Source organism: Vicugna pacos, chromosome 22, assembly GCF_048564905.1.
Source record: "Vicugna pacos chromosome 22, VicPac4, whole genome shotgun sequence".
NCBI lineage: Eukaryota > Metazoa > Chordata > Mammalia > Artiodactyla > Camelidae > Vicugna > Vicugna pacos.
In genome coordinates, this window is record NC_133008.1 from 6,736,502 (window position 1) to 6,762,320 (window position 25,819).

The 25,819-nt window shown below is 55.0% G+C and overlaps 1 protein-coding gene across 3 annotated transcripts in view; it reads left to right on the top strand.

Moving 5' to 3' along the window:
• TBC1D9B (TBC1 domain family member 9B) overlaps window positions 1–23,104 on the top strand; it is a 40,479-nt gene extending 17,375 nt beyond the window's left edge. The window contains exons 8-23 of one of the 3 annotated variants that reach the window (XM_072947091.1): window positions 6,735–6,896; window positions 7,215–7,365; window positions 7,839–8,053; window positions 9,559–9,676; window positions 10,742–11,027; window positions 12,724–12,853; window positions 12,980–13,078; window positions 13,843–13,911; window positions 14,935–15,175; window positions 15,580–15,645; window positions 17,211–17,282; window positions 17,526–17,576; window positions 19,221–19,283; window positions 19,849–19,955; window positions 21,103–21,364; window positions 21,643–23,104. In XM_072947091.1, coding sequence (XP_072803192.1) covers window positions 6,735–6,896; window positions 7,215–7,365; window positions 7,839–8,053; window positions 9,559–9,676; window positions 10,742–11,027; window positions 12,724–12,853; window positions 12,980–13,078; window positions 13,843–13,911; window positions 14,935–15,175; window positions 15,580–15,645; window positions 17,211–17,282; window positions 17,526–17,576; window positions 19,221–19,283; window positions 19,849–19,955; window positions 21,103–21,364; window positions 21,643–21,689 — 2,139 coding nt within the window. In that variant the 3' untranslated portion in view covers window positions 21,690–23,104. Of the gene's footprint in view, window positions 1–6,734; window positions 6,897–7,214; window positions 7,366–7,838; window positions 8,054–9,558; window positions 9,677–10,741; window positions 11,028–12,723; window positions 12,854–12,979; window positions 13,079–13,842; window positions 13,912–14,934; window positions 15,176–15,579; window positions 15,646–17,210; window positions 17,283–17,525; window positions 17,577–19,220; window positions 19,284–19,848; window positions 19,956–21,102 lie in introns of all 3 variants that reach the window. The other 2 variants (XM_015234906.3, XM_072947090.1) reach the window with 2 other exon arrangements.
• Window positions 23,105–25,819: the final 2,715 nt, after the last annotated feature.

The following is a 25,819-nucleotide window of genomic DNA, read 5'->3' on the forward strand; positions in this document are numbered from 1 at the left end:
TTCCTTCCTTTTTAAGGCTGAATAGTGTTCCATTGTGTGTACGTGTATATGTACACACCACATTTTGTTTAGCCATTCGTCTTTTGATAGATACTTGGGCTGCTGTCACCTTTTGGCTGTTGTGAATAATGCCGCTATAAACGTGGGTGTACAAATATCTCTTCAAGACCCTGCTTTCACTTATTTTGGGGATATACCCAGCCATGGTATTGCTGGGCCAAAGGGTAGATCAGTGTCTGATATTTGCTGAATGGTCTTCCACAGTGGTCACGTTCCCACCGGCAATGCAGAAGGGTCCCTTTCTCGCCATCCACACCAGCACTGCTGCTGTGGTTTTTCATAATGACGTTCTGGTGGATATGAAATGGTGCCTCATTGTGGTTTTGTTTGCATTTCCCCAGTGATTAGTGGCATCGAGGGTCCTTTCATGTCCTGTTGGCCTTTTGTATATCTTCTTTGGAGAAATGTTTGTTCAGGTCCTTTGTCTATTTTTTTAATCAGGTTGTTTTTGCTGTCGGGTTGGAGAAGTTCTGGATATTAACCTCTTATCAGATACATGGTTTGTAAGTGTTTTCTCCCACTCCGTGGATTGCCTTCTCACTCTGATGACTGTGTCCTTTGAAGCACATAAGTTTTTGATTTTTACGTAGTCCAGTTTGTTTTTCTTTCATGGCGCTTTTGATGTCGTATCCAAGAAATAATTGCCAATCCAACGTCATAGCTTTTCCTCTTTGTTTTGTTCTAAGAGTTTTACAGCTTTAACTGTTACATTTAGGTCTTGACTCCATTGTGAGTTAATTTTGTACATGGTATGAGACAGGCGTCCAGCCTCATCATTTTACAAATGGATACTGAGCTTTTCCAACACCAATTGTTATAAAAACTGTTTGTTTCCCACTGGATGGTCTTGGAATCCTTGTCAGAAACTGGTTGAACACATACTCAGGGGTCTGTGCCGGGCTCTCTTCCTGTCCCGCTGGCCTGCATGCCCATGCCAGCGCTGCGCTGCCTCAGCACTGTGGCGTTACAGTGAGTACATTTTTTAATTGGGTAATTCGAGAACCCCGACTTTATTCTATTTCCAGGATTGTTTTGGCTGTTTGGGGTCCCTTGAGATTCCATGTGGATCTTAGGTAGATTTTTGTATTTCTGCAGAAGTCAGTTGATAGTAATGGCACTGAATCTGCAGATCACTTTAGGTAATACTGACATCTTAACAATACTAAGTTTTCCAGTCCATGAACGCGAGATGGACTTCTTTCCATTTATTTGCATCTTTAATTTCTTGCACCGGCGTTTTCTAGTTTCCAGCTTACGAGTCTTTCACCTGCTTAGTTAAGTTTAGCCTCAAGCATTTTATTCTATTCGATCTTGTAAATAAAATCATTCTCTTAATTTGCTTTTGGGATTGTTCATTGTTAGTGTGCAGGAGAGAGTCTGAAGGTAGATCTGAGGGAACTGATGGATTAGATGGAGGGTATGGGAGAAAGAGAGGGGTTTACAAAAACCCGTCGTTTTTGGCCTGAGGAACTTAGAAAATAGAACTGCCATTTAATGACACGAGGAAGAGCAGGTTTTGAAAGAGAAAGAGTTGGAAAGAATTCAGTTTGGATTTGAGGTCACATATCATAAAAAGTAAGACCTGACCGCTGGAGATGGCAGGTGGAGGCCACGGCGGCCTCGACAAGGGCTACTCAGCGGAAGGGCAGGAAGCAAAGCCTGGTGGAGAGGCCCTCAGCTGGGACAGGGTGGTGGTTGTTAGGGTAGCTTTTCAAATCTCACCGAATTTTGCCATAAAAATGCACAGAGCAACTTTAGGAGTAGAAGTTAGAAGCCCACAGACAGCACCTCCGGCTAAGCCAGATGAGAGGGTACCCCCAACCCCAGGCCACAGACAGGTGGGACCAGGCCACCAGCTGCAGCCCCGCACTGCAGGTCCAGCGCCCGCAGCCGTGCCGAGGTCGGGGGGGGGGGGGAGAAGGGTTCTGACAGTCCTAAGAGCCAGAGTACCCAGAAATCACCAGAACTACCCTGACACGTACGCTGTCCTCAAAAGAGACTTCTCACTGAACAGAGACCTCAGCACGTGACTGAGAAACCACCGGTGAAACTGGGAGCGCATTTCTCAGAATCCAGTTTATAAATGAGTTAACAACACAAAACATGGGAGTCCCCTGACGGCCCGAGGGAAGATCAGAGGACGCTGGGGCAGACCTGAAACACCCAAGGGAAACTCCCTTCCAGGGGAAAGAGCCCTCCCTGAGAAAAAAAGAGCTGGGACTGAGCAGGGCGGGAACCTTGGGGGGTGAAGAGGCGAAGCTTCTGACACTGGAGGAGGCGGATCAGGAAGTCCTGGAAGGGACTCCACAGGGAGATGCAGCAGCAGACAGACCCCCCCCAAACTGCAGTGCAGACAGCCGCCCCGTACATACAGCATCCTCCTGAACGTACAGAAGTCACGTCATGCAGACACGAGCAGCAGGAGGTTCTGATCACACCCTACACAAAGAGGAAAACGGGCCAGAAAACCCTCCACAGGCAGACAGTGCCCCAGGATGGCGTCCCCCCAAAGCAGATGAAAACTGTACCCTAATATACCAAATGATCTAAAAAAAAATTAGAACAGTGATAGAAACTACTAAAGAACGATGTAAATACAAAATTCCTAGAAAGCTCAGGAGCAAAGTGACTAGTCAACAGAAAAACATGTGAAAAGAGAGTTGACAGAAGCCAGGAAAGAACTAGAAAAAAATGCAGAAATATTTCAGAAACAAATACCATGCAAGCAAGAGCACAAGAGTGAGCAGACCCCACAGAAAGTCCATTAAGGGAAACAAGGAGAAGATTTGGGGTGGGAGTGGTGGGCAAGAGGGGAGTCCAATAAGAGAGAGATGAAAAATAGTCAAGAAGTGATGAGGAAGCCAGGTGGAGAAGGCCCAGCTTGTGCGTAACGTAGGTCCCCGAGAAAGAGGAACACAGCCGTGGGGTAACAACGGATAGCAACCACAATTTGAGAAGAGTGTTCTGAACATAAAAGAAGACGTGCGCCTGCCAGGTGGAAGGGCATGTTGGGCGCCTGGGATAATCAGCACAGAGTGTTAGCTACTGAGACATGATCTAGTAAAAATGATTGGACTTTAAAGATTAAAAAAAATTCTTTGGGGCAGCCAGTCAAAAAAAGGCCCAAGTCATTTATAAAGGAATGACATTCAGAGAGGCATCAGACTCTCTGATGGCAACGTTTGGTACAAACAGAGTAACATTTTTAAGATATATGGTAAAGAAGCTGTGACCCCAGGATTTTCTGTCTGGCAAACTGACGTTCCGGTGTGAGGGCCTCAGGCCATGAGGAGCGTGCAGGGACTCAGGGGAGCTGCCAGCTTTCTCAGACAACCACGGAGGGACTGGAGAGGCTCTACCAGGTCTGGGGGAGCACTGAGTGTATTTAACCGTGGAAACAAGGTGACAGCAGGGTTACGGGTGACAAGTCATGTGTAACTGTGCATGCTCTGAGCAGGGGGAGGGAGCACGGTGACAACCTGAGACGAGACGGTACGGAAGGTGCGACAGGCCTGCTGACCGCCCTGTTAGCTGAGGGCAAAGGGTACCCCTTTAAGTTGCATGTTAGCGGGAGAGGGCAGGGGGTAAGGGCGGGGCTGCTTGTGAACTTCAGTGCCGCCCATGGGAGGGGATCCGGTGTCCAAAAAGAGGGGGCCCAGGGTACTAGATAAAGACATTATATAAAAGTAACTTAGAACGTCAACATACACTTTCTGACTCTTAACCGAGAAAAAAACGTGAGAAGGGGAAAGGATACACCTGAGTTTAAGCCACTCTTCCAAGAAATTGTGTAAAAAGGCTCGCAGGGGCCCCTTTGGGGGTGGCTTTGTCATTGGAGTGCGGCGTGTTCACTCTGAAGTGCGTGCGTCCGAGGCGTACGGCTTAGTGCGCTTCCGCATGGCGAGCACAGCGTGTGAGCGCCGTCCGCTGCAGAACAGGGCTTGTAGGGGCGACTGCGTGATTCTGTGCTGGTGGCAGTGAATCCAGTGGAGGGGGGCAGCTGCCAGAAGAAAGTCCGAGAGGCGAGGGAGGCAGGATTTTGGGCGAGCGTGGAGGGAGGGTTGGGCCCGGCGTGCACGGCCACAGATGCGGGAGGGTGAGCCTGTGGGGGTGGCTGTGGACGGCCCTCAGATTGCTCCTGCTTCCGCTTGCTCGGACCTAGACTAGGAAAATGTGGGGTTCCCAGGCAGCATGGGCCCCGGGAGCTCACCATCGCCCCACCTGTCTCACCTGTCTCACCTGTCTCACCTGTCTGACATGAAGGGTGGTTTATTCCTTGAGGTCGCATCCTCAAGTCAGCCTCCTTTCCGGCACTGAGGGTTCTGACTGTCCGCCGTCCTGTGCAGCCTCCAAGTCCATCTGTGTCCCTGTCCCTGTGGGGAACCTCGGGCCAGAAGCAGCATCTCTGCACCAGAGTTCTGTCTGTCGGCACTGGGGCGGGCCCCTAGATTAGGGCAGTTTGTAATGAAGATGTATTTCAGTCGATCTGAAATCCATTTTGAAAACCCCAGCCTGGCACAAAGGGGTGGGACTGGATGAGAACTTAGCAGAGTCTCTTTTTGTTCCTGTTGTCTCTTTTTATTAAAAATGCTTTTACTGAGGTAAAATTGACATACAGTATGTTGTGCCTATGGAAAAAGTACAGTTTGAGGAGTCAACAGGGATTCCCTGTGAAGCCCTCATAGCCGGGCTGTGGGAACACAGAGAAGGTGGAGTGCTGGGGGGTGTGCCCAGCACCCCTGCCCTTCCCCGGATAGGACCGCGGCCAGTGGGATCAGAGCTGACAGGCACAAGGGCAGAAGCCCTGCTCGGGCTGGAGCACTCAGAGGGGAGCCCCCCGGCTCACGAAGCCGAGAAGTGCACGCAGTCAGCGGCCTGTCTTCGGAGCTGGCCTCTCTCCACTAGACCTGGCTTGCGTCCAGGAGAGCGTCATCGCTGGGGCATGTGTGGCACCAGGATGGTGGCAGCAGCCCCTGCATCCTCCTTGAGTCATCCAGACATTCCCTGCAGAGTGGTCAACCCCATCACCCCAGGCCTCAGCAGACCCCACAAAGTGTGAGGCCAAGAGTGGAGAGAGATGTGATGTGCCCCCAGATAAAAATGGGGAGCTGCGCAGGCAGAAGGGGAAGTAGATCCCAGGGAGCCGGTGACCAGTGTCCCCCCGAGAGCAGCGCTGTTCCCGCCCGTGGGCCCTTGGGGAGGGGCTGAGAGCAGAGCAGGGTGGGCGCTGACTCACCTGGCCCCGGGCCAGGGCACAGGCTCCCTGCACAGGCCATTGCCCAGGGCAGCAAGCTCACCTTGAAGTCAGGTGCCGGCAGGCAGAACACAGTCCATGGGCGGGGGCCAGATATCTGCCGTCACCCACAGTGTTCCTGAAGGGTCACAGATGCCAGGCTGGGTGAGGGCTGGGGGCAGGGCTTCCAGAATGCCAGGGGAAGAGCCTGTAGGGCTGAGGCTAGCTGTAAGGCTGTTAGGGCTTCCTTGTAGACCTTTGCCCCTGAGGCAAGTGCCAGCACCGTTTTGCCCCTAGATGCGCTCCCAGAACCACCCAGCATCCTTGTCTCTTGCCCCGTGGCCCTCTGTGCCATGGGAAAGCGGCTTCCCAGGCTCCTGCACTGCGGAGGGGCCCGCAGCACACGTGGCCCGTGGGCAGGGCCCCTCCCCACACACCCATCCTAGGTCTGTGTCTTTCATCTTCGCCTCCCAAAGCCCCGGCAGCCTGCTGGGGGCGTGGCAGACTATTGAGGAGAAACCTGGTCTAGGGCTGCTCGAGTGGCCGGAGCAAAGAGGTGGGGTGGCTGAGAGGTGTGTGGTCGCTGTGGACCACACCACGCACCAGGCTCGTGGGCCACAGGGAGGAAGGCGGACATGCGGGGAGGCTTGAGGGAGGGCCTGGGAGCCCCTTCTTCAAGGGGCCCTTGAGAGCACAATGGACAGGTAGCCTGTGGGGCAGAGGACGGGAGAGAGGACTCCTTCCCTCACTCAGCAGTCACTGGGGGCACCGGCAGGAGGAGTGGCCTCAGTTAGGACTGTCGATCTGGAAAGGGCGGGGCAGGCTGTCGGCTGGGGACCTGCTGGGTGAGCAGACCCTGATGTCACCCCAGCCTCTGCTCCGCTTTCTCCACACGGCTCTGCACTTGGGCTCCTGAGGGGGCCCCGCAGCTCCTCCCCAGCAGCCCCAGCCTGAGCCCATCGCTGGCCAGGCCCGTGGGGCCGCACTACAGCGGCTTGCGGTCTGAGGATGTCCCAAGACTCAGTCAAAGCTGACACCACCAGCAGCTGTCTCTACAGGGGTTGGCAGGGTCTGCACCCCAGAGACTGGAGCAGAGAAGGTGCCCCAGGGAGCACCCGCCAGCGCTGCCAGTCAAGTCCTTGTAGGGGACGGAGTTCAGGAGGGGATGCATGGAGCTGTCTCCTTGGGGTTTCTTCTCTCCTGGCCCTGACCTCACAGAGAGAGGGCCTGACAGGGCAGGCCCCAGACCCCATCCCTGTGAGAGACCAGCCAGTGTGCTGGCCTTGGTAAAGGAGGGTGGGTGTCCACTGGACAGCGAGGAGATGGGGCTGGGCCGCAGCACGCCACCTCACAGGCAGCGGTCCCGCGCTGTGACCGACGAACCCCTCATTCTGGGCAGCTTGCTCACTCGGCGCCTTTTCTCCCGTGTTGTGTTTCCCAGTCTCCCCCAGCTTCTCAGGATGTGTCAGAGCAGCCCGCCAGCCCGACCTCTCCCCTCAGTGGCCACCAGAGCTCCCGTGCACAAGATGCTCCAACCGCTTCCCAGGGCCTGCTCAAACTCTTCCAGAGAAACACGCCCGTGGAGGACCTGGGAGCCAAGGGGGTACGCCCAGCCTTGGGGCTCCACCCCCATGCAGGCCCAGGCCTGGGGGGGTCGGGGTCAAGGCCAGGCTGCAGCCCTTGGGTGATGATGGGCAGTGTGCAGGGCCTCCCTGCCTGGCCTGTTCAGTAGTGCTGGTCACGGGCTCCAGCCTCTGCAAGGAGTCCCATGTCCCCCACACCTGAGGGGGGTGGTGTGTGCAGCCCAGCCTGGGCTCACGGGTGTTTTGCCCCAAGCCCTTGGAGGAGAGGCAGAGGCCCCGACAACCGGTGTCGACACCCCGGGTCACACCCACAGAGCCCCCGTTTGCTGCTCCCCCAGGCCAAAGAGAAGATGAAGGAGGAGTCTTGGAACATCCACTTCTTCGAGTACGGGCGTGGCATGTGCATGTACCGCACGGCCAGGACGCGGGAGCTGGTGCTGAAGGGCATCCCCGAGAGCCTCCGCGGGGAGCTGTGGCTCCTCTTCTCTGGTGAGCTGCCCCGGCCTCCGGCTGGGAGCCTGGCTGGCCCTCCTGCCCTGGCCAGGCAAGAGCTGTCAGCCTTTACAGGGAAGAAATGGGGCTCCAGCTGTGACAGGGCTTGTGTGGGCCCATGCCAGGAGGGGCGTCCTGGGGAGCAGACACCAAGGGCGTGGCACTGTCACCGTCGCCTGGCAGCGCCCTCCCACCCACAGGAGGAGGCCTTCTCCCCTTGGGACAGGCTCTGACAGCATTCACGCCCTTGGCTGCTTGGAGGGTTTCAGGAGGAGGGCACGTCAGCTGCTCATACTTGGGTGGAGTGACTCCTCCCAGGACAGTCACCAGGGAAACTGCCTGGCACCTTGTCACTTGGCCCCAAAGTGCCGTTTCTCTGCAGTGCATTGACGTCTCCACCCTGCCGTCATCGCCCTCAAAGTCCCGCGAGGGCAGTGAGTGGGAAACAGCTACCAGCTGTGTCTCCACAGGGGCCTGGAACGAGATGGTGACTCACCCCGGCTACTACGCTGAGCTGGTGGAGAAGTCCACGGGGAAGTACAGCCTGGCCACGGAGGAGATCGAGCGGGACCTGCACCGCTCCATGCCTGAGCACCCTGCCTTCCAGAACGAGCTCGGGATCGCCGCACTCCGGCGGGTGCTGACTGCCTACGCATTCCGAAACCCCACCATCGGCTACTGCCAGGTACGCGGGGCTTAGCGGGGTCCAGAGGCAGCATCTCCCACCAGAGATGTGCAGGAGCAGCTCCCCCAGCCCTGGGTCTGAATGATGACCTCACACACCTGAGCTGTGCCCTGCTCCCCAGGAACGTCCTGACCACAGAAAAAGATGAAGTTACAAGCAACGTTAATTGCTCACCTCATCCCCGTGCCACAATCTAAGTTGTCATTTGTGTGCTTCTGGTCTCGGTCCTGAGGCATTTCATTGTGTTGTGCGTGGTAAAATACATGCAGCATAAAACTTAGCATCTTAATCATGTTAAGTGTGCAGTTCAGTAGCACCAGGCGTGTCATTGCACCGCCATCCCCACCGTCCATCTCCAGAACCCTTTTCATCTTTCAAAACAGAAATTGTACCCATTAAACAGCTCCTCTGGTTACCTGTGGCAACCACCGTTATCCTTTCTGTCTCTGTGATTTTGACTGCTCTAAGGACCTCATAAAAGTGGAATCATGCAGCATTTATCTTTTTTGTGACTGGCTTCTTTCATTGGCATAATGTCCTCAAGCCTCATCCGTGTTGTAGTCTGTGTCAAAATGTCCTTTTACGGCTGAATAATATTCCATTGTATGTATACACCACGTTTTGTTTAGCCATTCATCGATGGCCACAGGTTGCTTCCACATTTTGGCTGTTGTGACTAACACTGCTGTGAGCATGGGTGTACAAAATCTGTTCCAAACCCTGTTTTCGGTTCTTTCGGGCGTATACCCAAAAGTGGAATTGCTGGATCATATGGTAAATTATATTTAATTTTTTGAGGAATTATCAACATTTTCCACAAGAGCTGTACCATTTTACATTTCCACCCACAATGCGTAAGAGTTCTGATTTCTCCCCACCCTCACCAGCATTTTTTATTTTCTGTTTTTTTGATGATCACCCTAATGGTATGAGGTGGCATCTCCTTGTGGTTTCGATCTGTGTTTCTAGGGGCATTTGATTTTAAATCTAGTGGGCATTTTCCTGGCCAGGTCAGGTGATTGTTTCCCTTCGACTGCATCCGGATTTCAGGGAAATCACCATCTGTAGGACAAATTACCAGTGTGTGGAAAATCAGTGTGCTGGCTATAAATAATTTTTAAGATAATTTGCCACCACTGAAGCTTTTTCTTACAAGCCTTGACATCAGCCCAGGCTGTGCGTGGCCCCTGGTTGGCCATGGCCTCCCTGCGGCATGTGGCCGCCACCTGCAGCTCCGCACACATCCTCCTGGCCCTGTGCCGCACCCGCGCCGCCAGACACCACTTAAAAGAAGTGCCTCGCCTTCTCGGGCGTCTGCGTGCCTGCCGGCCCAATTTGCAGAACCTGGCTGGCCGTTTTGGTCAAATTGATTTCCTGCAAATTGCCTCTTGGCAGGTTGCCTGGAGTTGGACCGGGCAGTTTTTGTCGCCAGGCTTGCTTGTAGTGCAAGGCTGCACGGGCCCCTTGGGAAGGGACAGCTCCTCTCACCACCTCTGTGCCCACAGGCCATGAACATCGTCACCTCGGTGCTCCTGCTCTATGGCAGCGAGGAGGAGGCCTTCTGGCTGCTGGTGGCCCTCTGTGAGCGGATGCTGCCCGACTACTACAACACCAGGGTGGTGGGTGAGTGCCCGAGGCCGGCGGCCCCCCGTGGGGGCAGCGGGCCTCCCTGGGCCCAGCCTGCGCTGGGCATGCCCCGCAGGAGAGCGTCTGGAGGCCCCGCAGCCTTGCAGCAGGCGGCAGACAGCCACGGTCCCCACCCTGCAGGCCAGGGAGCTGGACCTCACACGGCCAGAAAGTGGAGAGCCAGACCCAGGCCCCTGCCAGCCTGCCCAGACTTGATGCTGGTTCCCTGGGAGTTGCTGCCAGCGAGAGGGGATGGTACACATTCAGCAGTTTTCACAAGTTAGCTTGGGGCCTAAATCCACAGCCACCTAACTCTCCTTAAACATTTTTTTAAACAGGACTTTTTTGTGTGGGGGAGAAGGTAATTAAGTTTATTTACTTATTTATTTATTTATATATTTATTGATTGATTGATGGCAGTACTGGGGATTGAACCCAGGACCTTGTGCATGCTAGACATGCACTCTACCACTGAGCTATACCCTCCCCGCTCTTGAAACATTTTTATTGTAGAAAATTTCCAACATCACAGCTAGAACATGCAGTACACCCCTTATCAACTGTTAAGAACTTACGGCAAGTTGAACCTGTGTGGTTAGATGGAAATACATTTGCAACATTTAATTACATACACAGTTACGTCTGTTAGTGTAAAATGTCCTTCCCCTACAGTTTTTTTTGGGGGGGTTTCTACTCTTGGGGTCCTTTGGAATTACATCTGTTTGCAAGCTTCAGGTCAGGGCACACACAAGCTACTGACGCCGCTGTTTGCTTCTGATGCCCTAGAGAGACATGAGTATGTCCCAGAAAGAAAACCCAGGGATAGTGGAAGAAATTGTTCTTTTTACACAATGGTTTGGAAACTGTAAAAAGGAAACTTACAGGGTTTTTTTCTTTCTTGTTTTCTCCACCCCACCTGCCCCCTCCAGCCCTCCGTTGTAAGCAGAGCTGACCGGGAACGGGGTCAGCTTCCTGCACCCTCAGACCCTGGGCTCCCACACGAGAGCCTGCCTAAGCCAAGGGTGTGAGTTCACCATTCAGACTCCTTCGTCCTCTCCGTAGGGGCCCTGGTGGACCAAGGCATCTTTGAAGAGCTCACAAGAGACTTTCTGCCCCAGCTCTCCGAGAAGATGCAGGACCTGGGGGTGATTTCCAGCATCTCACTCTCCTGGTTCCTGACCCTCTTCCTCAGTGTCATGCCCTTCGAGAGTGCCGTGGTCATTGTTGACTGCTTCTTCTATGAGGGCATCAAGGTGATCCTGCAGGTGGCCTTGGCTGTCCTGGATGCCAACATGGAGCAGCTGCTGGGCTGCAGCGACGAGGGCGAGGCCATGACCGTTCTGGGCAGGTGACCGAGCCGGCCTCCTTCCTCCTGCAGGGGAGCTGGCCAACGCTCCCACGGACGGCAGGGCCTGACCCCACCCCACACATTCCTCAGTCCTGGGACTGTGCCCACCAGGTGCCCAGACAGGGCTAGACCTGGGGACACACCAGGGGGCAGGAGAGAGCCTCCTTCCTGGTAGGCACTGGAGTGGTAGCAAGTGCTAGGAGAAAGGTCTGGGCCAGAGCACACGGGCCTGGAGGGCCTGGTGGGCAGGAGGTGACTGGGACAGCAGGGCCTCCCGCCTCTAGTGAAGGCCGGTGTCTGTTATCCCACAGAACAGTCTGGCCGTGCCTTCCCCAGCTCAGCAGCCTCGCTCCCTGGATGGGGGGCCTGTGCTGGCCTTGCTGTAGCAGCGGCGTGATACCCGGCCAACCACACCTAAGCCCAGGGCCCTCCTGTCTGCCTCCTCCTTCCTCAGTCCCACAGCCCATCCTCAGACTCTCTCTGAAGTCCAGCCCCTTCCCTCAGCCCCCTCAGCCTCAGGGCAGGCCTGTGACACCCCTGCCCCCGGCCCCGGGCCCCAGGCCTGCTTTCTCATGGTTTTCCTCACCCACTAGCATCTCAAGGGTCTTTCTGATCAGAATCTGACCGTGTTCCTCCCTTGGGACATGAGGACTCCCTGTGCTGCTGGTGGTTCTCTGAGCAGAGGATCTGAGACCCCCAGCCTGGGCTTCAAGGCCCTTACATCCAGGCGCCCTACCAGGGGGTCCTCCCTCTGGCCCAGGCCCTGAGCTCTGTAGTCCTGCTAGCGCATGTGCATGTATTTGCCCAGCCTGGAATGCCCAGCCACCCGGCACAGCCAGGGACGCTGCCCCCTGCCTCCTGAGCCAGCCCAGTGCTTGCTGACTGGGAACCTACAAAGGTCTTCGGCTGGCAGAGTTGCTGCCTCCCTGCTGTGGACCTTACTAGCTCTCTGTCCTCAGTGATGACAAGACACCACCTGTGGCCAGAGTCTGCAAGCGTTTTCATGCCCGCGTCCTACACCAGGCAGATGGGGCCCCTCCTCAGGAGCAAGGAAGGCCTGACCTGGGAGGGGACCGGGGCCAGGGGGTATCGGGGCACCAACCGCTGCCTCCCACCTGGGTGTTGAGCCCAGCCAGAGAGCCTGGGAGAACGTAGGGTCCTGGCTGCACTGGTCCAGCCAAAGTCAGGCCCTATCCTGAGGCTGTGCTCCCATGAACACCCCCACAGCTGGGCTTCTCCCTCGCCTTCCTCCTGGGACACTCCTTTGGTCCCCGATTCTCCCAGCCGGGGCAGGGAGTCCTCACAGCCCCAGTGGCCCACCAGGTGGAGGGAGTGTGTCATCTGTCCAGCTGGGACAGACCTGGTGTGGTGGGGTCTGGGCCTATAAAGGATCCCCACCTTGGGGCCCCCCAAGGGTAGCCTGGCTTCCTCAGAGTTAGTGCTGAAGCCTCTTAGGGGGCAGGGCCTTCTCTCCACTGCCTTCAGGGGCACCCCTGGTTTGCCAGGGCACCCCTCTCCCCTCTTCACTGCAGTCAGTGTCTCACACCCTGCCCTCCTGGCGGATGTCCAGCCCTCACCAAGTTTGCTCGTTAATTGGGAGTCTAGGCAAATTGGGTCCCTCCGCATCGTTCAGCTGTGGGTAAGACACCCATGTCGCCTGTGGGTGGCCTAGACTTCTGTCCTTTAATCCTTACAGATACCTGGACAACGTTGTCAACAAGCAGAGTGTTTCTCCCCCTATCCCACACCTCCATGCCCTGCTGACCAGTGGCGATGCCCCTCCTGAAGAGGTGGACATCTTCGACCTCCTGAAGGTGTCGTATGAGGTCAGGACTTACCAGGGCTGTTTGGCCATGCGCGCCATCGGTCGTGTGGGTGCAGGTGGCCGTGGTGGGGGGCTGTCCTCTGCTCTGTGGTCCCATCTTACCTCACTGGGTCACTTCTGGTGGTAGAAATTCAGCAGCCTGAGAGCCGAGGACATTGAGCAGATGCGGTTTAAGCAGAGGCTGAAGGTGATCCAGTCCTTGGAAGATACGGCCAAGAGGAGCGTGGTACGGACGGGCCAGGGCCCCAGGGTGCAGCTGGGGCTGGGGCCAGGGTGGCGACCCAAGTGGGCTGCTTCCTGCTGTGCTGTCTTCAGACCTCTCTGCATGGGGAGGGGGTGCAGAGCCCCCAGCACTGCCTTGTGTGGGACTGGAGTCCAGGAGTGAAGGCACAAAGTCGGGGGAGTGGGGAGAGGCCTGGTCACTATTGCCTGCTCTTAGATTGGTCACAGGGAAGCTGCTCAGATGCCCCGAGGCCTAAAAGCCAAGCATGATCCTGCTCTGGGCTGAGCCCTAGGGCCTGGCTTTGCCCCTGCCCCTGGGTAGCGGCACTCAGGCACCCAGCCCTCTGTCCACCCAGCCCACAGACCTCTGCTGCAAGGCTTCACCCTCCCGACTCCATAGGAAGAAGTTCCTGGGAAGTTCTGGGATGCCTCCCAGAGAGCTGGTGCTGGGGTCTTTCCAGGGATCCAGATAGCATCTCTAGGTCACCGCCCTGCGCCCTGTGTCCCTGACTAGTTGTTCAGGACAGAGAAGTCTCCCCGTGCCCACGAGGAAGGAGCTCAGGGAGTGTGAACGGCATGTCAGGGTGGGTGATAGAGGGTAAACGTGTGAACCACACCTTCTTCCCTGAGTGGACCACCCTCGTGTGATCAGCCAGCTGGCGGCACCAAGAGGGTGGTTTGTATCTTTGCCCTCATCCTTGTGGGGATTTTCTCAAACAACAGGAACTTGAGAATCCATCAGTACATTATGCTTCTCTTTCCTTCTAGGTCCGAGCTATACCTGGAGACATTGGCTTCTCAATTGAAGAGCTGGAGGACCTTTACATGGTGTTTAAGGTGACAACCAAGAGCAAGGGCAGGGCCAGTAGGACCCCATCCTAGTCCCCTAAATGTAATCTCAGCACAGCAGCCTTCTGCCAGGAGAGCACTAGATTTAAAAGCATCCTTTGATGCAGTGACCACAAACCTCACATGGTAGATTTAGTCCTCCTTGGAGTTTAGGCCGACACTCGTTTAAGGGGAAGAAAATCCACTCAAGTAAACTTATACAAGAAGGAATGTATTGGTTCATGTAACTGAAAAGTGTAGGAATATACAGCTTCAGGCATGGCTGGATCCAGGTGTTCCAACATGCCGTCAGGCTCCCCTATCTCAGGTATCATCTAGACTGCCCTTCCTACAGCGTGGCAAGAGAGATTGTCAGCAGCTCCAGGGACATCCAGTCCTCCCAATAACCAAATGAAAAGAGAATTTTTCTTTCCAAATGGTCTTAGCAAAAAGCCCAGGGGTTGATTTTTGTACTGACTCAGGTTAGGTGCTTTAGGAGGCTGTTTTCTGCTGACCCAAAACTGGGCCATGTGCCCACCCCATGACTTGAGGTGAGACAGGAGAGGCTCTCCAAGAAAAGTTCAGGTGCTGTTGACAGGAGGAGGGGAAAAGGGAGGGAGAGCAGGCAGAAGCAACCTCATCTACACTGTCTTTCTGCTCTCATCAGATCCCATCTGCCCTCCGGCTGCCTCTGGTTCAGCCCCTAAGGTGGCCACTCTGCTGTGGCCTCAGGGTCAGAGCAGTCAAGCCAGCACCTGGCTGTGACCTCCCCTGCTGTGGGCCCTCTCACCCGCTGTGGCTCGCTGTGGCTGGCGGCCCGCAGGCTCTGTCTCAACTCCCACGTCTGTAAACAAGGGTTGATGGTACCAGTGCAGGAGGTTCTGTGAGATGCTGTGTCTGGGCCAGTGCTTGATGTCCGAGACTCTGCCAATTCAGATGGAGGAGGGGGGTGGACACACCCACCAGCCTGCTGATCCTGAGCACCCAGGGGCCAGGAGGCCAGGCTGTCTCACCGGGCTGTGCCCCCTGCAGGCCAAGCACCTGGCGAGCCAGTACTGGGGACGCAGCCGCCCCGCAGCGGCGCGTCGGGACCCCAGCCTGCCCTACCTGGAGCAGTACCGCATCGACGCAAACCAGTTCCGGGAGCTCTTCGCCAGCCTGACGCCCTGGGTCTGCGGCTCCCACACAGCCGTGCTGGCGGGGCGCATGTTTCGGCTCCTGGACGAAAATAAGGACTCACTGATCAACTTCAAGGAGTTCGTGACAGGGATGAGTGAGTGGCTCTGGGCCTGCAGGCGCCCGTCCATGCCTGTGCCCTTTCTGAAGACGCTGACTGACTCCCTGGATGCCAGGCCATCCAGTCTTCCCCCTGCAGCAAGCCGAGGGCAGCCCGGGGCCCCTGACCCTTGATGAAGGAAGGGCAGTCTTCCCAGTGGAGACACGTGGGGGTCCAGTGGGAGCCCCCCTTCCCTCCCTCAGATCGGGGCTGCTAGAGGTGGGTCTGCAGGCCCCAGAGAAGGGGAGGTGGGAGGCCTGGTGCCCACTCCCAGTGGCCTCTCCAGGAGGGAGTCAGGCAGTGAGGAGGGTTCCACCAGAACCCACTGGAAGGAGAGGAATTCGACTGTGGCCTGGCCGTGGGACGCGTGAGCATGCCTCCTCGCTGGCCTTCCTCCACAGGTGGCATGTACCACGGGGACCTGACAGAGAAGCTCAAGGTGCTCTACAAACTGCACTTGCCTCCAGGTGAGAGCCTCCCCTCCCCGTCCCCAGCAAGGGCTCCTCATGTCCAGAGCTGGGGCTGCAGCGTGCCATGGTGCAGGCACAGGCCTCCTGGGGGTGCTGGGCCTCGTGGCAGCTGGGGGGCCAGGCATGGAGGGGGCTCTCCGGTCCTGACGGAGAGCAGGGAGCAGCTGGAGCGCCGGGGCAGAGGCCCAGCCCAGTCTTGGTCTGAGAGCAGGGCCATGACCTGCATGACCTGGGAGGGGGTGTGTGGGCATCTCAGGGAGGACCCCGCCCATGGGCAAGGGTACAGATGGAGCGGGGGACCGCTGGACTGCAAATCCATGAGGCAGGTCACAGGAGTGGAGATTCAGGTTTTGACGCTAAGACCCCTTGTGTTCATTAGCTGGTCCTTAAGTCTCTCAAGGGTTCCTGCTTATCACCAGTCAGGCAGCCGGGGGGCAGCACCCAGGCCCGAGGGGCGGCCGGGGAGCCCTGTCGTGTGGCTCCTCCTCGCTGCTTCGCTGTCCGTGCCTGTGCCTGCCGGGACACAGACGGGGGCTGGCCTACGGCAGCTGGTCCAAAAGCAGGCCGAGCCCACCTGCTCAGGGGTCGCCACTCAGAGTTCTCCCAGAGGGGTTCCTGCTTTTCGCAGGAGAGAGCTGGGGCTCAGGCAGGTGAAAATTCTGGCCCCAGAGAGGGGCCGCCCCGAGTCCCTGCTGCTTCTGAGCTGCCACCAAGGAGTCAGCAGTGCCTCGGAGGTGGCCTTAGTGATCCTTCATCCGGGTGCTGACTTAACTGGCCTGAGGCCGGGCCCAGACTATAGTTTTAAAGGTGCCCACAGGGTTGTTCTGTGCATTCAGCATGGGAGAGTCCTGCTCTCAGCTGCAGCTGGTTTTCCCCTGTAATGTGACGAGGAGCAGGGCCTCTTCAAGGGAAGACTGGGACTGGCCACCTCTGATTCTGCTGAGAGAGGGGCCTGGGCTGGCAGACCCCACTGGGCCGACAGCCCGTGGGTGAGGCACGTGGAGTCTCCATCAAGGGCTCTGGTGGTGGCCCACGCCTGCCACCTCGCCCTGTGCCACGCCTGTTAAACCTCTCTGACTCCCCCTCCTCCACATGACGGGCTAAGCCCCTTGCATAGAACCTCATGGATCTGAGTCCCCAGGGACTACTTCCTCACAAAATGAGGCAAGCCAGTGTGCACGGGGTGGAACAGTGCCCCAGGTATGCAGGGTGAGAGCAGGGAACAGGCTCGTCCCCGCGCACGTGCCTGCAGGAGCATAGAACACCCAAAAGGATCCACACCACCATCGGGGCTGGAGAAAGGATGGCCGTTCACCTGACTCCCAGTTGCACTGCCTGGATTTTTATTTGGGACGTGTATTACGTTACATTTCAAACACGAGTCAGCCAGAATCAATCGTCACTGTTGGCACCATGGCCACGCAGCTTATCGACAGGGCTGGGAGCGGTGGGCCACACGGTGGGCGTGGTGGGGAGGCCTTTGTCTAGGACTTGGGGAGTTTCGCTTTGGTGAGACTCACTTGTTCCCTCCTGCCCTCACCCTCCTTTCTCTCTGAGCACAGCCCTGAGCCCAGAGGAGGCCGAGTCAGCCCTGGAAGCAACCCATTATTTCACTGAGGACAGCTCCTCAGAAGGTGAGCACTCCTTGTGCCGCTGGCCTCGGGCTCTGTCGCCATGCAGTGGCCTGCGGCCCTGCTGGGCTGGGGGAACGTGCTGCCGCCGTGGAAAGCTGCAGAGCGACGGCCAGGGGGCGCTGCCTCGCTCCCTGGGGCCAGGCCCTCGGGGCTGTTCTCACTCCTGTTTCTCTTTTCTCTGCCTTCCTGGACCCTGGCTTCTCCCTCCCTCTGCCTCCGCTCCTCCTCCGCTGTCTCTTCCAGCATCTCCTCTGGCCTCCGATCTGGATCTTTTGCTGCCCTGGGAGGCTCAAGGTCAGTGCCTGGGGGGCAGGGGCGCCCCCTTTGCACTTGGCTTCCCCAGGGCCTTGCATTTAGTCTTCCAAACACTCCCTGGCACCATCAGGAGGCCTGGAAGCTCTTGGTCCAAGAGACGCCTCCTGTGTGGCTCAGTCCCAGGGAGGACCCAGAGCCAGCCGTGGGTGGGGGGCGGAGAGAGGGGTGGCAGCTTGGCCTGTTGTGGGCGCAGCAGATGGGGACACACAGCACAGTGGGCGTTGCACAGGTACCAGGGCTTCAGCTCCCCGCCACATGCAAAAAAAAAAAAAAGGTATCCTGTCATCACGTTCATAGGAAAAACCACGAAATGCTATCATTGCAAAGCTGTCATTGTGAAACAGACAAAGCACCGATGATTGGAAGTGGAGAGAGTAATGGATGCTTTCCTTGGAAACAGTTTCATGTTCCACACAACTTTTTACATGTGTTAGTGCCTATTAGAAGCCATTCCTGTGCTACATTTAAAGCTCTGTGGGAGTACTGGATCCCAGGTGACGGGGCATTCTGGGCCTGGGATTTGACAATGAAGCTGGTGACCAAAACTCTCCTACAGTTTCTCATGGGAGATAGATCACACAGGCCAAAGGTAATTCACACCCAAAAGGGAAATGTAAAGCGGTGTGTATCGAGATACCCAGAGCACACAGGGAAGTATGTTCGCTATCTTGCAGCAGCTCACAGTGAAAAAGAATATGAACATGAATATATGTGTATTCACGTATGACTGAAGCATTGTGTTGCACACCAGAAATTGACACATTGTAAACTGGCTATAACTCAATTAAAAAAAAAGAGAAAGATACCCAGAGCAGTCCCGTTGACAGTGTCAAAGGCTTACTTGACTGTGAAGCTTGAGGTCTTTGATTTCCAGTGCACAAACTAAAGAAGCAGATGAACCTTGGAACCTGAAAATCAAAGATGATTTTGGCTTTTCGCAGGCACGTCCAGGAGAAGCCAGGGACTTGGGCACAGAGCCCTGTCCCCAGACCTCACGAGCCTCCAGGCAGTGGTCTGCTGCCTGGTGAGAGGCCTGAGCCCAGAGAGCTGTGCCCTTCCCGGCCACCATGTGGCTGGCAGGGCCATTTAGAGCTGGGACGTTGCCACCCCCCTAGTCACACCCCCTTGGGGGACAGGTCTGGGAGAGCTGGGCAGCCTCTTCTCCCCAGGCTCACTGCCGACCCAGGAAGCACAGTGTGTGCGGACTCCAGCAAGTTTGTTACTTTAAGAAATTCAGTGCGGAGCACAGGATTCACGTACATAAAAGTCCTCATCAGCTGGTGTGGCAGTTGCGGGTTGAATTGGTAATTCAATTCAATTCAATTAGTCTCGAACTTTTGGCCGTACATGCATCACAGTTCACTTAAAAACTGTGTAGTGTGACTTGTATTCCTTCAGAAGAGAGGACATGAGGGTCGGTAGCTCTCTGGCTTAACGTACCCAGGTGGGGAGAGCCAGCCCTGCTGGGGGCCAGAGAAGCAGCAGCGCGCAGGACCCGCTGGCCCAGGGGCCAGGGTGGGGCTGCTCCTGCAGGGGAGCACAGACTAGGTAGACCGCTCACAGACCAGTGGTTTAGAGTCGTAACGGAAGTATGTTCTTGTTCTTTTTATTCTTCTGGTCCAGAAACACTACAACAAGAAGAGCGAGAGGGAGCTGGCAATGAGGATGTCCAAGAAAAAAAAAGAGGTACATGTAGGCCTCTATCTGCTGATGCCCGGGGGGAGGTCTCGGGGTGGTGGGGTCTGGTCGCCCCGTCGCTGCGGAAGAGCCCCCTGCCCGGGGGAGATGGCGGACTCGTGCCTGGCACCCGGCTCTCCCTGAGCCCAGCCCCTCAGCCGCCCAGCGCTCAGCAGCCCCAGGCCTGACTCTTGTAGCTGTGCACACCCCTGGCCATCACCACCTCCCTCTGGGGGTGCCTGCTTTCTGCCAGGACTCCTCCAGGTGCCCAGCCTCTCCTCAGGCCGCCCTCCCTCCAGCTTCCATGTGGTTCCATCTCCACCTTGGGGAAGGCAGGTCAGGGCCATCCTCATCAGCTGAGCTCAAACTCCCTTCAGCGTAACTCAGGGGAGACCCGTGGATATTCTGGGGTGTTTTTCCATCACCACCACCACCTCCACATGCCAGGGTATTTTGCAGTAGGGCCCAGGTAGCTCCATGCCAGACGACACTTAAACCCACTTAGCCCTGCTGCCAGCCCCCAGCCTTCTTTCTCTCATCTGACAGAGATTTATTTTTTCCTCCCAACTCGCAGAGGAGAAGGCGTCCAGCCCTCCTGACTGTCGGCACTACCTCCGCATGTGGGCCAAGGAGAAGGAGGCTCAGAAGGAGACAATTAAGGATCTTCCCAAGATGAACCAGGTAGGCCCAGTGGGAACACGCAACAGATGCTTCTGGAAAATCCTGATGACGGCTGGGCTCTACCACCGGCACCCCGCCACCCTGCCTCCCAGCAGCCCCTGGCATGTAGGAATTCCCCTGCCCTCCTCTAGAGCTGCTAGTCCGACGGCAGTCAGGGGCTCTTCCAGAAGGACAGGGGTCTTGTCCAGGACACCCCGTGGGTGGTGACTTGCTTCAGTTCAGTCGGTATCTATGAGCCAGAGAAGTGCTGGGGAAGGTGAGCCGCGACAGGCGGAGAGTCACACCACCTTTCACAAGGCAGGGTCACAGTGCTCCTGCCCCCCTAGCCCAGCCCGGAGCTGGGCACACGCGGGCCTGCTAGGCCCACCGCCCGCCAGCCCCCTCCCAGCCCAGCCCGGAGCTGGGCACACGCGGGCCTGCTAGGCCCACCGCCCGCTGCCCATTGCTGGTCTCTAGGTCGGGAGTGTGGCCTCTTGCCAAGGGTCTCACAGCCAGGACCCCTGACATCTGACCAAAGGCAGTAGTTGAGCTGCAGCCTGACCACGGCCCACTGTGCCCCGAGGGGGGACCCAGCAATTCTGAGCGCTCCCCCATCCCCAGGCCTGAAGGATGGGGTGCCCGGTGGAGTGAGGCTTCATCCCACTCTCAGGCCAGGAGGCCTGAATGCATAGTTTCGGGACATGGAACCTGACCTCTCCTCCCCTCCCAACCGGCCCAGGCTGCCTGGCCTTGTCATCACTCCAAAGAGCTTCATGAAGGACAGAGCTGAAGTCGCTTCTGGTTAAAGACAAAAAGCTCAAAGTGACTCTAAAACACAGTGAAGAAGGCCTTGCCGTCCCTGGGCTTGGAAAGTCATGATAGAAATAGGCCCATCTCTGCCAACAGAATGGACACAGACAGGGAGAGACCCCAAATCTTTCTATCTGTGTTGAAAGAAAGGCAGCTGGAAAAGAAAGCCCTTTCCCTCTCCGCACCTCAGTGTCCTAATCTGTGAAATGGGCTTGTCAAGGCACAGGTGTGTGGAGACAACTAACAGGACAACACCCCCACACAGTCAGATGGGCAGCATTATGAGTGGCTGACCTCAGGGCAGTCTGACCCAGCTTTTACCCTCTCCCTGTCCTTTTTCTGTTTTTCCCCTTAAAAGGAGCAGTTCATTGAGCTGTGCAAGACGCTTTACAACATGTTCAGTGAAGACCCCATGGAGCAGGACTTGTACCATGCCATCGCCACAGTGGCCAGCCTGCTGCTCCGCATCGGGGAGGTGGGGAAGAGGTTTACTGCACGGCCAGGCAGAAGGCCCAGGGACGATGCGCCTGAGGAGGACCAGCCGCCAGCCCCAGAGCCCCCTCAGGACACAGCCCGGGAGCTTCAGCTGCCAGCTGCAGGGGACCCCCAGGCCAAAGCAGGTGGAGACACCCACCTCGGGAAAGCACCGCAGGAGAGCCAAGTGGTGGGCGAAGGGGGTGGCGGCGAGGGGCAGGGCTCCCCCTCGCAGCCCCTGTCTGACGACGAGACCAAAGACGACATGTCTGTGTCCTCCTACTCGGTGGTCAGCACGGGCTCCCTGCAGTGCGAGGACCTGGCCGACGACACAGTGCTGGTGGGCGGGGAGGCGTGCGGCCCTGTGGCCGCCACCCATTGTGGGGGTGCTGTTGACACGGACTGGTGCATCTCCTTCGAGCAGATCCTGGCCTCCATCCTGACGGAGTCCGTGCTGGTGAACTTTTTTGAGAAGAGTGTAGACATTGGACTCAAGACCAAGGACCAAAGGAAGGTGGAGAGGCAGTTCAGCACCTCCAGCGACCACGAGCTGGCCACGGGTTTGGGCTGAGGGCTCCGAGGCCGGGGGGATGGCCTATCTCTCCTGTCTCCCTTTCTGTTTTCTCCCTAAGGACAGACTCCTCCCGTTCTCCCCAGAAGCAGTGAGTCGTAAATGGAAAGAAGGCTGAACAGCTGCATTTGGGCCCAGGCAGGGGCTCCCCATCCGCTTGTCCTGCCTTGGGGCTGCCAGCCCCTGCATAGTGCCAGGGGCTCTCTGACCTGCCACACCCCGTCCTCCACCTCCTCTCCTACAGCCGCGTGCTCTGGGGGCTGTCCTGCCACTTGGCACCAGGTAGGGACGTCATGTGCCTGTTGGGCACCGAAGTGGTGAGAACTTTGAGGTGCTCTCCAGGAGCCCCTGCGCCTGAGCTGGCTGAGGGATACCGGGGTGGGTGCCACCTGTGCCAGCATTACACTAAACTCTGTTTCAGCTTGTCACCCTCACCATTAACCTTAAAAGCATATCCCTCAGGTCCTGATATATTTCCTTGTGTTCATTTCAGTTGGCTAAAAATCACACTGTGCTCAATGCCTTAATAAATCCCTGAAAGAACACAAAACCACACTGTGTACAGAGAATTAATATGGCCCTCAACCACGGCTTTGGCCTCCTGGCTCCTCCCCAGGCAGGTATGGGGCCCAGGCCATGTTCCAGAGGCTCCATTCAGTCCCCCACAGGAGGTGGAGATTCAAGACCCCCAGAGAGGTTGGAGACATGGAAGCGTGGATGCAGGCTGGGCGGGGCCTACGGCCCTGCACCAGCAGAGGAAGCCCCGAGCTGCGCAGGTGTGAACAGCCTGGGTCCAGGTGCAGGAGGTGTGTGCTCGGGCCTGGGCTGCAGCGCACCTTTGGGTTCAGGAGGCAGACTGTGGGGACATGGGCAGCAGGCTGAGCCATGTGGACCCCCAAGCTTTGCAGCAGGAGCCAGTTGTCAGTGTCAGCATTTGCACTGACACGGGGTTGCTCTTATTTCTACTAAAAGATACATCTCTGTGGCTGTTTTTTTTTTTAACTTAATAGCTTTAATTGAGGCAAAACTTATATACCATAAAATTCCCTTGTTTTAAGTTACAATTCAGTGATTTTTAGTAAACTTACAGAGTTGTGCAACCATCACAATTCAGCTTCAGAATATTTCCATCACCCCAGAAAGACACCTCCTGCCCAGCGCTGCCGACCCCTGTTCCCTCCCCCAGCTCCAGGTAGCCACTAATCTATTTCCTGTCTCTTTAGATTTTATGGATGGTTTTTAAAGTAACAATCTCCATGCTTTTACCTTGTTCACAACTGCTGGGTCACATCTCAATAAATGCAGCAAAACAACATCAAGGAAACTGAACAATGTTTTTCTTTCTTAACAACAAGTAATGTAATTTCCTTCATAGTATTTACACAGACTGACATGTTCTGTCATAAATTAATTTCAGCAGATTCATTGCCAGACTGTTGGCCATAATTAAGTAAAGATGTACATAAGAATCCCACACAGTTGGCAGTTTAAAGTCTTAAACTGATTGTAATCAATTAGAAACATTTATATAAGTTGGAATTTGGATAAATGTTTATGTACTATGTAGAAGAATAAATTTGAGATATACCAGTTAAGCAGAAGAATATAAAAGCGGATGCTAGCCTTTTTATATGATAAAAGAATGTACAATAGTACTTTCATCTGTTAATCATTTAACCTGGCATGATATTCAAACTGTTTAACAACCAGAACAGTGACACTAAATATATGGATAATACAAAGTTTTAAATACATTTTTTATTCTGTAAGTAAACATAACTATGTATTTTAAAACTGCTTACCAACTGATATGTTGTACCAAATCATTCATCAAGGCATTCTTATAATTTCCAAGAAAGAAAAAAATACATGTATATGAATTTTTTAAGGATTACATGTTTATTGCAAAAAGGAAAAAACACAGGAAAGTAGAAAAACAAATTTCCCTAGTATTTAAGACTCAGTTTTTTGGTGTTTTTGTTTCTTCTCTTTTTCAAAGTTGAACTCATACTATATGAAATTTTTATGTTTTCTGTTCTTTTCATTAACCACCAAACATTCTTTGCAGTTGCCTTCTGCTCTCGGCCGCGATGACTCAGACATGTGGAAATACACACAGACCACCCAAATGAGAACAGGGACCATTTATCCAGCACTTGCTTTAGAAAAGGAGTCAGCCACCATTACTTACATTTGGCAGAGACTCAAAGGCTGGCAGAGGGAAGGCTTCAAGTGTGCTTTGAATAGAGGCTGCTGGTGGGGACACAGTCTGGCTAACTAGAAGCAGGATGTCTTACATGATTGGTTTGATGAGCGTAACTGGCTTTCTCTGGTTGGTCCTGAGATGAAGGTGGGGGGTGCAAAGAGGCAGTCATTAACCAAGTCTTGACTGCTGTAGAGGTTGTGATTTGAGGGGGCGGTGGGGGGAGGGGGCCTGGTTGCTGCAGAGGTGGTCTGGACACTGTATATTCAGTCTCAAGCATCATTTTTTAACTATTTTTTTCTAATATATGCTATTATAGAAAGTTTGGATTTTCCAAAATTTAAAATCTAATCTGTCCCCGACACCTGGAAATAATGCCTGCTTTTACCTAATTGAAAATATGTACACTTTGTAACCTCCTTGCTTCCCAACAATACACATGCCAACTTTTTAACTTCAAACTAAAACTCTTTGTAACGGACTTGCATAGTCGTGCATTCTTTAGAATATTTATTTCCATTTGCTTCTTGTTACACATCAGTTAACATCAGTGCATAAATTAATCTGGGTGATTCAGATGTTACTTAGGATAGAGGTCATTTCGAGGTTGTTTTTCCCTTTTATTGTTCTAGCATCCTTTAAGATGGGTTCTTACTTGTCAGGATTGGGCATTTCTGGTTTTCTTTTATACAAGATGATTTATGTTGTCAGGCACATGTGAATGCCTTGATGGGCTGGCATTAGGGTCCTGGTACAGGAGGAACATGCTGGGTGCAAAATTCCTCCCTGCCCAGAGCAGGACTTGGCCTCCACCTTTCAGAGTGGGGCTTCCTTGGGACTGCAGGAAGGACTGATTTCGTTTTCAACTGCTGGCCATCTCTGTTTCTCTCTCTGAGAAGCGTAGAGATGGTGAACTGCCTACTCTCCTAGGATTCTCTGGCCCAGTTCAAAGGTTAACTGACTACCTCTGCCCAGGGGTCCTGCAAATTCTAACCATGGGCCCAGGTGTAATAGAAAAGAACAAATCTGACTCCATATTAGATTTGCTCCTTTTACTTGAACACTGTGCTGTTTCCCAGGCTGAGTCATGCTGATTCTGCACCTTTTGTAAAAGAATGTTGCCCATACCCTGAAATATACAGGAGAGCCTATTTTCAAGGCTCTGGCCTTTACTAGTATAACATTTTCCCATTCATATAAAGATAAAAAGTTGCAAAATAGGAAATAACATTTGTCTTGTTGGAGGTTTGCAGCAACATCAGGACCTGACCTAGGTGGGCAACAACCAACCAGACTCCCTCCCCTTTTTAGTATAAAAGGAGCCTGAATTTTGACTTGGGGGAAGATGTTTCTCCAGGACTTCACGGTGTGCCATCTTCTCGGTTGGCCAGCTTTCTGGATAAAGTCGTTCCTCCTTGCCTCAATAGCTCGTCTCCGACTTACTGGCCAGCAGACTGGGAAACAGGGAGTGCCAGCTGGAGAAGGGAGGAGCCCTCCAGCTCCCTCTCTCCCACTTGAAGTAGTAGAAGGTAGGGAACCAACAACCGCCAGACCGGATAGGGGACTTAAGGCCCCGCCCTTGCAAATTCAATCTGCCCAACTAGCCCAAGTGGAAATGGCTCGGGCTCAGAGAACCTGTGACCTGACTGCGGAAACTCCAAACAATGCCGGACTGGGCAGCGGACAGACGGCCTGGGTCCTGAGGTCGCCCTTGGTCCCAACCCACCACCAAGAAGCGCCACGGGATAGAGGGGCCTCCGGAGAGCGGGGGGCAAAGCTTCAGGGGGTCGGGGCGGAGCTTCAATGGCCGGCGCGTCTTGCGCACGC